This window comes from Cyprinodon tularosa, unplaced genomic scaffold (assembly GCF_016077235.1).
Source record: "Cyprinodon tularosa strain WSP-4 unplaced genomic scaffold, ASM1607723v1 ctg223, whole genome shotgun sequence".
Taxonomy (NCBI): domain Eukaryota; kingdom Metazoa; phylum Chordata; class Actinopteri; order Cyprinodontiformes; family Cyprinodontidae; genus Cyprinodon; species Cyprinodon tularosa.
This window is the reverse complement of record NW_024038833.1, coordinates 1,693,206-1,704,178: the sequence shown is the minus strand read 5'-3', so window position 1 is coordinate 1,704,178 and position 10,973 is coordinate 1,693,206. Positions and strand designations below refer to the sequence as shown.

General features: G+C 39.7%; 1 protein-coding gene across 3 annotated transcripts; it reads right to left on the bottom strand.

Moving 5' to 3' along the window:
* Positions 1 to 1,060: 1,060 nt before the first annotated feature.
* Positions 1,061 to 9,687, bottom strand: LOC119784298 (kelch repeat and BTB domain-containing protein 12-like). 3 transcript variants are annotated; one of them, XM_038286273.1, is made up of 10 exons: positions 9,541 to 9,687; positions 7,707 to 7,930; positions 7,385 to 7,566; positions 7,148 to 7,280; positions 6,791 to 7,024; positions 6,311 to 6,669; positions 5,144 to 5,417; positions 4,380 to 4,527; positions 3,489 to 3,686; positions 1,061 to 3,337 (listed from the first exon to the last, which is right to left on the bottom strand). In XM_038286273.1, the coding sequence occupies exons 2-10, from the start codon at positions 7,875 to 7,877 to the stop codon at positions 3,189 to 3,191; spliced, it is 1,848 nt and encodes a 615-aa protein (XP_038142201.1). In that variant the 5' UTR covers positions 7,878 to 7,930; positions 9,541 to 9,687; the 3' UTR covers positions 1,061 to 3,188. The 3 variants fall into 3 exon arrangements, with proteins under 3 accessions (XP_038142201.1, XP_038142203.1, XP_038142202.1); XM_038286275.1 differs by having other exon boundaries at positions 3,493 to 3,686; XM_038286274.1 differs by having other exon boundaries at positions 5,144 to 5,363.
* Positions 9,688 to 10,973: the final 1,286 nt, after the last annotated feature.

Below are 10,973 nucleotides of genomic sequence, written 5' to 3'. Positions count from 1 at the left end.
TTTTGTTTTCTGGACTCTGTTTTTTGTTGTTTCTGGCCCTCCTCACCCTTGTGCCCCCTCCGCCCGCCCTTGGTGGGTTGTTTTTTGGACTTTTTTTTCAGGGGGCGTCTGGAATCCGCCCTTGAGGGGGGGGCTCTGTTGGGATCCTCAGGCTTGCCCACCAGAGGGCGCCGAGGATCCTCTTCTGCTCTCTTTTGTCTCTTTCTCTTAGGGCTGGAGTCACTGTCAGGTTCTGGAGATTACCCTCTGCCTCCAGCAGAGTGCGCCGTGGGTCCTCCTGAAGCTGAGCCTCTCACACACCTGTGGCTGATCTAGTAATCAGGAGGACCACAGTATTTAAGCTACCTTCAGAACTGGATTCTACGCCGCAGTGTTGATCTTAGTTGGTTAGCTTCCTGAGCCTCTGTTACAGAAGATTCTTTGTTATCTCTAGTGTGAGATTAGAATCTAATTCTTCCTTGTCTCTGCCTCACAGGAATCCTGTCTCTTCGTGAAAGCTCTGGATGAGTTTAACCCCCTGTCCCCTCGTGAAAGCTCTGGATGAGCTTAACCACCTGTCTCCTCGTGAAAGCTCTGGATGAGCTTAACCACCCGTCTCCTTGTGAAAGCTCAGGATGAGCTTAACCTCCTGTTTCCCTGTGAAGCTCTGAAGAACTGTCTCTCTGGCAACCTGTCTCTGGCCTGCAGCTCTGGGAGAGTTGCATCATAGGAAGCCAGTCCCACGCCTGACGCTCTAGGAAAGTGAACCTGCTAATCTGCCCTGGTGAGCCAACCCAAGAATCTAACGTGGATGCTACCTGTTGACTTCCCTGTGGAGTTTTCCCCGAGAGGTTCCCATGTGGATTTCCCCCTGTTGTCTCCCTGCAGTGAGCTGGAGGCTCAGTTACCAGCCATCTCCCTTTTCCTGCTCAGACCCCTGTGAACCAGCCCCCCGCCTGAACTGTTTCCACTTCTTACCCTTGTGCTTGTGACTTTAATAAACTCTTTGGACTTTAACCAGTGCTTCCGTGTGTGTTCTGCATCTTGGGCTTACTCTAGAGAACCCATCATGACAAGTTGCAGCCATAACAGTATCAACACTTTTATAAAACCAGAGGGCTTTGGAGTCTGCTAATGAGATTTTATTTAATTTAAATTTATTTTTTTGCCTTCATTTGTAGAGTCAGACACTGGTGTCTGACAGGGCAGCCTTTTGCAGTCTCTGGTCTAATTTAGTCCAAATCCTTTCTTGTGAGTTGAGGTCTCGACTTTGTGAGGGCCAATAATCTTCTTCCACATACGACTTGCTCACAAATGACTTGAAGATCTTTGGTTTGAATCTTGGTGCACAACTGTATTTAGAGAAGAAGGAACCATACCCAGACTGCTATAACAAAGTTAGGCCCTTGAAATTTTTCTAAATGTATGAGTTTGATGGGAATTTAAGATAGCACCAAAGTTGACAATTGACATAATTGTCAGCCAAATGCAATTTTCCTTGGAAATGCCCAATAAGCCTCCAGAGAGCATGGTGGCAGTACACAACTCTGGAATAAAGTGTTGAATGCAATATTGCAAAACTTGACATTAAGCCATCCTACTCTTTACATTGCACATTTTGATCTAATTTGATAGTTTATTGTACAGGTGGCAACATGACATGGTACCTAGACTGACTTCCCTGAGCTTCTAAGAACCTCAAACATTTGTGGAGAAAACCTGCATGCCTGGCAGGTGGATATTATACACCTACAGCCATGACTAGAACAGAGAATGTTAAAGCTGAAACAACAAAAGCCATCATAACAATTCTGCTGCTGCTTTAGCGCAAGACTCCTGAATAGGTGCTGAAATGTTTTCAGAGAGACTGAGCAAATGTCTGGTTGTTATCTGAGGGACACTTAGTGTTCACTTTTAAATATGGTGAAGACCTGTGATGCTGTTGACCTCTTTCAAAAGCTTTGGAACTTCATGGCAACAGAGAATCCTTTGAAACATCAGGACATTGGGAGAAAAAAACATTTCTAGAAATTAGTTGATCGTTTTGCTCTATTAGCGGGATACACAATCATAAAACTTTCACAAATTAACAGAGAAACTATTTTTCAAATACAAAATTAATATCCATCACAGTTTAAAGACTACACTCCAAAATAAACTTTAGTCAATTTAGTCAGTCTGTGTAAATACGAATGTTCAGAGATCCTTTATCTGTATTTTGTTGTGAAATTGCAAATGAAAATACAAAGAGCTCTTCCTGTTTGAAAATACTTGTTCATATACAGTCAGAATAATCTCTTTAAAACAATAAAATTACTATGTTTTAAAAAATATATAATAGAAAGATTTTATTGTCGTAATGATCTTAGCACTGATGACTGGCTTAATTATTCATTCCTTTCACCTGTCAAACTATGCCCAGTTTTTCATCTCATCTTATCCACCTGCTCCTGCCTCTATTCAAGCTGCTTGCTCCCAATCATCAGAGCCTAATTATTCTTGTTTACTCCAGCCTGCTGTGAGAGGGTCCTTGGCATTACCTTAGTGTTTCTGATTTCCTGATCCTGACCTGTTCTGCCTCTTAACCATGGAGCCTGGCTGTCCAGTCTGAGCTGTTCTGCTAACCTGTCTCCTGCTTGCTTTTCAGGGCTGCAGCATCTGAGACACTCAGGGCAACACCTGCACAGACTAAACTTCTAAACCAGGTTAGTGACTCACGTCCATTATCTTCCTCTGTTAAATTTACGTGGTCACTAACCTGTGTTTCCTTCTGCAGAGTTTTCTGTTATAGACGCGCTAGACGCTGCTACTCTGATTCTCTGGTTTTAAATAATAATTTTGAGTAATCCCACTGTCTCTCTTGCCTGAAAACAGTTTCCTCTGTTCTGAATCGAGACAAATATTTCTTGACAAGCGGTGATAATAAGTTACGAATACACCTTATTTAACAAAAAACTTCTTATCTTATCCTGAAACTATAAATTTAGTGTAAAGCTGGGAAAAGGTTTTTATCATCTGCTTTTGTGCTGATGAGTTTTACAAACGTTTAGGTGAAATAAACTATTCTATAAGCCTAGAGTTAATTTACTCTTTTTCCAAATGCTACAATGATTCAGCTGAAACAAACTTTGTTAGGACAGAAGTTTACGCAGTTGCCGCCTACACATTTCAGGCCCACACAATGTTTCTCAGTGTCATAAGGGCATGCGTCAGGGTGTGAGGAGGTCCCGAGGATTGAGGTTAGCCACCAGGCAGACATCATAGCTGTCATGCATCGCTGCTCGTCTCTCCACGACTGTCCACACATTGTCTCTAGGGTCCAACTCTAAAATCTCTTTCGTGATGATCTCACGACGCCCTGCAATGAACATATTGACCCAAATCTAATTTAGAGAAACACAATTTCATTAATCACCTTAAATTCCTGAATTCTGATGCAACTGGAATGCAGTAAGCAAACTCCACTCTTTTGCAGAGGCAATGCAAAATGATTGGCAAATGACACTAACCGACCCCTTTGTAGTATCCGCAAAGGTAGAGCTTTCCTTCTACCACTCCTAAGTTGGAGGCATTGGTACGGAGGGAAAGTAAGGTTGTAGGGAGTGTTGGACCTGGCCTCCAACTGTCTGTATCTGGGTTGTATATCTCTACAGAGCTGAGACAGCGTCGTGATTGTCCACAATCCTCTCCATCACATCCTATTCCACCTGTAAAATATACAAAAAAAAAAAAAAAAAAACCTGCATAAGGAAAACTTACAAATAGCATTATTATATTTTAATTCCATTTGACATTTTACTCTTTCTAAATTGCTCAGTAATTTTGGTTTAGCTGTGTCTCTGTTCCTCATCTGGGTCAGCGACCAAGCTATTTTATTTGTTTTTCTCTCTAATGCAGATAGTGGGAATACATACCATGTTTGTTTTTTTTCTTTTCAGCAGTCAGTTTTTCTGAATATAAAAGTTTCTGCTCTTAGCCGTGGCTTTGTGACTTGTGGTAGAAATTGATAGCTCATTGCAGGCAATAACTACCTGAGAAAGAATGCTGAGTTTTAGTCTATGTCTCTTTTCAAGACAGAACCACTGATTGAGCTTTTGCTGCAATTATCTTTTTTTTTTTCCTTTAGAGAAGGTGTACCGGGCTTTAACATAGAGCACATTTCGCTGTTTTTCCTAGCTGTGCAGAGACATTGTTAGTTATATCTGTTTATGCTCTCTGCTCATATTGTACCCAGATTTGGTGCAAAAAAAAAGGTTTTCTGTTAAAAGGATTTGGAACTTTGTCCCCATGTGTTATGAAAAGTATCTTGAAATAAAGATGTTTGGAAATAAGTGCTATAAAAAAAATAGAAATAATTTTGGATAAAGAATGCATATGGTAACATTTTCCCAGGGTCTGACCTAATATGTAGATTTCTCCGTTGAGTACAGCAGTTCCACAGCGATACCTGGAGTACTTCATGGTTGCACACTCTGTCCACCTATCTTTGCCTGGTTCAAAGCGAAACACTCTGTTACACAGTTTGTCCGGCTCATCATCCGGTTGGTTCTGAGGATCAGAGAAGGAACACAGAGGCACTTTATAAATAAGAAAAGTGGTAAATAACTTTTTTTGTTTTTAAATCATGTACAAGAGTTTAACCCATACATGACCCTGATTGGTAGTTAGATTTTGTAAATATGATTTTTTTGCTATCACTAGGGGGAACAAGCCCCTTTCACTTGCATGGAAAATAAATATATACACTGTGACTTTATTTCTTGACTAGCGGTGATAATCAATCACTGTGTCATTGTGCAATCACTTTAAAGTTTAATCCAAGTAAAGAATTGTGTAAATAGCCACTATAACATTAGTAATAGTGGTAGTAACTTTCAACATCTTTCTTCTTATTTATGTTTTGTTTCTCAAAAAAGAAATGTAATGCTTCCTTTTCAGATTAAACATGCCATTGCAAAATATATATAAATATGAAAAAAGGTTCCCATTGAAAGCAGAAAAGAAGCAATTCAAAGAACACACAGAATTCAACATTTACTGTGATTATTCTCCTGCTTTTTTTTCTACTCAGTTTTTTTTTTGAGTGTGTTTCCATGTTTTTGTCTTTGGTTTTAGTTTGTCCAAGCACTACATCTATATTCAGCACATTTAAGCCTCCCTGTACCTGTGGAGTCCAGCCCCCCAGCACGTAGAGATGCTCCTTCAGGTTCACCGTGGAGTGGCAGGCTAAAGCCAGTGGTAAAGGAGCAAAACTGAGCCAGCTGCTTCCTCTCTTCAATGACCATCTGTCCACGCTGTCCGTTATAATGTAATGATTGTGCACTTTCATCTGACCTCCTATCAGGTACAGAGCATCTTCAGCTAACCCCAGTGAATACATGTCTCTGTAGGGTGCAGAGCACAACTTTACCCAGATTTTCTCTTCTGAATTACTGTATCTGAAAAAAAAAGACATGCAATGAAGATGTTTACAGCAGCAAAAAAGATAAATGACTAGAGATATTTCCCCAATGGCTGCTCTGCTAAGTTTTCATACCCCTTTTGCACATTTTGGCTTTTTTTTTTACAACCACCTCCTTTGGTGCATTTTATTAGGATTTTAGAAATTAAAATTTTATTAGGATTTCAGTTTAATAACTGTAGGTCTTCTTATATTTGTTACTTTAAACTTGATTAATATGAATGATTGATTAACAGGCTTCTTGCATTTGGTGGATGAGGAGTTCATGCCATCATTGGGGTTTTAATCTACTGTCCTAGATTATTTCAAGTAAAATGCAAATTAAAGTTTTCTTAGACAGATTTGTCATTTTGTATACACAAGTGTAAAACAAAAAGATATTTTGTTTAGAACAGCTCTCTGGACAATTTCATTTTTTTAAAGTGCAGCCTTAAAAAATAGTAAAAACAAAATTAATGTCTTTTCTTTTAATAAAATGTTGTTGGTTTTTTTTGCTACAGTTTTACAGCTTCTCCATTGACTTTTTGTAGATGATTGAAACGCTGCTTAAAAATTCTCTAAAACATCTTTCCATGCCCTATCACGTTTTCCTTGCTTTTCATTTTTGATATTTGTTCACAAATAAGAGAACTGCTGAATCTAAATTACACACATATGGGATGTGTTTTTGTTATAAGTTTGTAAAGACATATGGTTCCATCATAGTTTGTTAATTTTTGAGTTTTTTAGTTGTTGTTTTTTTTGTTTTTTTGGGGGGTAAAAAGGCGTGAATACATACATGCTACCCTTTTCATAGTACTATTTTGCAAAACTTTGTGATTCCAAGAAGTTTCCAGAATATCAATACTTTTCCAAAAGCACTGTCCTAACTTGTAGATATCCAGCCTCCTCGTCCTGCATTGGTCTTCTGCATCTATAGCCACCAGTATGTTGTTGTTCCGGGTCACTACTCCTGCTGTGATCTGGCCCTGACCTCCACAGTCTCTCAGCGGAGAGGTGATGCAGTAGGTCTTTCTACCACGAGGTGCAAAACAGAAACTTTGGTTGGCAACTCCTCCACGTCTCGCCGGCACACCCTCGGTGTTCACTCCACCCAAACAGAGCAGCAAATCTGTTGTCTCCATGCCATATCGAAGAGTTGGACGTGGTGGAGCTACAGACTCACAGAGACTTGAGGTCTGGAGGGCTGCATCGATCATCCCAAAGCACTCTGCATCCCGTAGCAGTACCTAGGGTGTTTGTTTTGAAGCTAAAGAAGTCTACATATATTGATGATCTAACGATTACAATTAATTTACATATTTTATAATGAGCTCATTATATGATCGTTATTCACTAATCCCATCTCACCGGATTTCTCCTCCTTGCTTTGCGAAGAAATCCAGGATCCACCAACTCCAGACGTACATGCCTGAGTAACTCCACGGCCTGAGCTTCGCTCTGCAAGTTGTTCTTGTGTCTCTCAACCCACCGCAGAACTAGTTCAAGCACAAGTTCCTCTTGTGATATGTTGAGGTCATCTGAACTCAGAAGATCCCCGAGACGCTGCGCATCAAGTTCCAGCACCTCGTCTTCCTCACAAACCTTCAAAGAGCAAGAGAAAACAAGATGAAACAAAGAAGGACTGAAAGAAAACAGTCATTGTCTTTTCAGTTACAGTTTCTGATAACTCCAGATAAAAGAACAGTGGACAAAAAAATGCTCCACCTGCGTGAAGTGTTGGCAAATGTATCTCAAAGCACAGTCTGCTAGATCAGTTGCACCAAAGTCTCTGGCCCAAAAGTTCAGACCAACACAGTTTGAGGCATCCATGTGAGCCTCCATGTGGCTTTGACACAATCTGAAGCCAATATGGGAACACAAGTATTATTAAATCTGTATAATGGTCATTGGAGGGTTTCTGGAAAAAAATAAATCAACTCAAAATGTAGTTTCTTCTCCCACCTGAAAGCCCCATCCACATTAAGTAGGAAAGCAGCAGCAGCCACTCCCTGGATGTTGTCATTTGAAAGGGGGAGTTCGCCAAGATACATGTACTTCAGTAGCAGTTCAAGGCTCTGTGCAGGAATGTCTCTGAGAGGCACCTCTGATCCTCCAGTTTCCTTCAGACCACATGTAAACATGGCCTGTAACCAAAGTAGATATCAGTCATCTTTCATAGCCTGCTTAGGATGTCATCTTCAAACTGTTTTGCAAAATACAGTTAGAGTCATTTATAGTATTTTTAAATCTTTAAAATCTATGGCCTGCAGAAGGCCTTTCTCACCTGGAAGTAAGGGCTGAATGCAGACAGCACCACCTTGTGGCATGGGAAAGAAATACCCTCTGCCTGTAAGACCACGTCAGTGAGTTCCCCAGCTGCTCTCATTCTGTCAAGCTGCCTGAGCAGAAATGACCCATGCTGTCCCTGAGCAGAAGGCGGCAGCTCAGGCTCCATAGGGGCTTGCTGTAAATGCCTGCAACACTTCTGTCAGGTTGGTAGATTAGAACCTGTATTATGTAAAACATGCCAAAACAACAAGGAATAGAGATTAAAACTTTTAATTCTGTTTTAATTCAACAGAACACATAAAATGTCATTTAACTTGCTTCAGTCTTTTGTCCAGGGCATTTGGAGAATTCCAAAAACTGTTATAAGCAGGTTTGGCCTGCTCCATTATATTATCTGCTTGTTATCATTGCACCCGTGCACAATAATTTTCCCTCAAGTCACGTGTTCTTTGATATTATAAACAGGAAAAATTGTTAGGTTTACCACGGAAGAGGGATGTAAATGCAATGCAAGTATATACACACCAAATACATAACATACAGAAAAGAGACTAAATTAGGCTTGCAAACAAAAAATGAGACAGGCAAACACCACAATAAAACCAACACACAAACACATGTAAAGGTAGATTTTTTTGTAATGTAGGAATGCTGCAATCACCTTAAAAGTGGGTGAGTAATCTGTTAATACAAAAAACTGCTGCAAATACAGTACATGAATGATGCTGACACCTACACAGAGGAAAACACATGCAAAGAAAAAATGCTGCAGGTAGCTTAAACAACTGCAGGTTTTGAAGAGAGCTGCAAACTAGCTCTTCATAATGGAAATACTACCACTAGGGGTAGACAATCATCAACACCCATGGGAATAGACCATATGTCTATTTCCCAGATCTGTTGCAAAGACATAAACTGGATTCTGATTCTGGATTTATTTATATTTTGCTTCTTACAGGATTTTTCCTTTGCCTTTCTTGATTTTCGGTGATTGTTGCATTTCTTGGCTGCACAGTGGAGCAGTAGGTAGCACTACAGCCTTGCAGAAAGAAGATTCTGGGTTCGATACCCAGCCTAGAGTCTGCATGGAGTTTGCATGCTCTCCCTGAGCATTACTGTTAAGTTAATTGGCTTCTCTAAATTCTCCTTGGGCGTGAGTGTGTGTGTGAATGGTTGCTTGTCCTGTTTGCCTCTGTGTTCCCCTGCGATAGCCTGGCGACCCGTCTAGAGGGTACCCCACCTCTCACCCATTGACAGCTGGAGATAGGCACCAGCACCCCTCGCGACCCCAGCAGGGATAAAACGTGACAGAAAATGAATGGATGTTGCATATCTTTTTTACAGTGTTTTCCCTTTGTATGCGTTTTGTACTTTAGTCTCAATTTGTGTTTCCTAGTCTCATTTTTGTTTTGTGAATCTATTCTTTGTATTTGCAGTTAAATTTGCTGCGAATTTGCACGGCATTGTAGACATTTACTAACAAATAGACAAAACACAAAATTTAAAACAGAAAAATAAACTATAACTAACAATGTTCCATAAGTAGAAAGTTGGAAAAATCAGAAAGTCATTATATGCAACCAGAGAGTCACAGAATATATTCAAGTCAGAGTAGATGACTTGGCCCTGAAGGGTCACTAAAGATGTTTTGGTTTTGGATTTTAGAGGCCTTTCTAAACTAGTTACTTTGCCAAACCAACAGTGGGACAATCCGCGCTCAAGTTACTTTTAGGGACATGCACCGGCAGTTCGGCATTAATAAAAAAATGTTTCAGAACTTTTTTTATTAGAAAATTTAGGGACGACAAAAAGAAATATAGTTATCCTACCAGCTATCTCCAAAGAATTTCCCCTCATCCAAGAAGTTTCTCAGCTTGCTGTCACATTTAAAGCTACATTTGAAGCTTGTTTTTGTTTGTCTGCTGCACTTATGCTGTGTGCTATTTGCAGCTTGGGAAGGCATAGCAGGCAATATCAAGCTCATGGATAAGTCGAGTTTAAAATAGATCATGTCATGCAAGCAAGGTTGCTGTGTAGTTTATGTTACTAGCTTTATGAGCAGCTTCCTCTACTTCGAACATTAATGCCCTTCTTTTTTAATTATAAGGTCTACAACTGTATAAGGAATAGCATTTCAAGAGAAGATTGCAGAGCTGATTTCTCAGAGAAGTTTTTATTTTTATTTGGAGGAATAAATCATCCTTGAAAATGGCATAAAAACTATTTTATTTACATTTGAAATAGAGAAGGAAATGCTTAGGCTTTTCTCTTTTAAAAAGGAAATTGGTGATTGATTAAATACCCTAGCTTCTAAAGTCAACTGACCGAAACCTAAAGCCCGATGAGTATCAGTGAGTGAATCCACAAGGTGAGAAAGGAGAAAAATAGCATGCATGCATATGCATTAACTCCTCCAAGACTGTTGAATAAAGCTTTGAAGACTTTCACATAAAGGTACACATTTAAACATTTACAGCCTGTCATAGAGCAGCAGACAGCAGGGCAGACATCACGTAGCTCTAATAATGTTAAACTGCCCCAGTCACAGTTTGCAGAACAAAGTCTGATTTATTGTCCAATGATTTTGAAAGACATTAAGTTACAATGATCATCAAAATTAGATTTTTGAGCAGGTAGTTGATTTATTTTTTATTTTCTTTTTTTGTGGGAACTATCACACAACTTGATGTGATGCGATGTGTGTCTGTCTTCCCGACAGTTTAAAGGAGGTGACTAGAGTTTCCACACAGTGCCATTACAGGGTGACTATTTGCTAACAGTGTTTTCATGCACAGTTGAGCATGCTATATACCACAACCACAGGAGCAAAGTTTCTATCCTGAACTAGCCAGTGACACATTTTCAGGACGTGCAAGCATGAACATTTGTGAAAATGTGATGCTTGCTTGCTCCCTTTAATCAAACTGCTTTTAGCCTGTGAGCATCAGGACCTGTAAACACATTTTTTTTTTTTTCCATAAAGGCCTCCGTTTTGACTTGTTTTGATCACACTAACACTAGTCTTTCTTTGTCATGGCAGGACAAAAAATAATTTCTTCAGGTCTTTTTGAACATCTTCTAAATCCCTCTAGGCCGATCTATAGGAGCGTCAAAATAAAGTTGTGAAACATAAGAAGAGAAACAATGAAGAAAGGATCCTAGTGTAAGATAAAAACAGCTAAAGCCATACCAAACATGAAACAGGAACACTAAAAGATTAGCTTCCTTTCTTTTGATTTACCTACATGAAAATTCAAATGAG

What these genes read in the sequence shown, in the direction of transcription:
- LOC119784298 (XM_038286273.1), bottom strand. Translation starts at nt 7,877, where the DNA reads ATGGAGCCTGAGCTGCCGCCTTCTGCTCAGGGACAGCATGGGTCATTT. An exon ending in AGGAGGCTGGATATCTACAA is followed by an intron (nt 5,418 to 6,310) that starts GTTAGGACAGTG and finishes TTTTTTTTTCAG; the next exon opens with ATACAGTAATTCAGAAGAGA. An exon ending in CGGAGAAATCTACATATTAG is followed by an intron (nt 3,687 to 4,379) that starts GTCAGACCCTGG and finishes TATATTTTACAG; the next exon opens with GTGGAATAGGATGTGATGGA.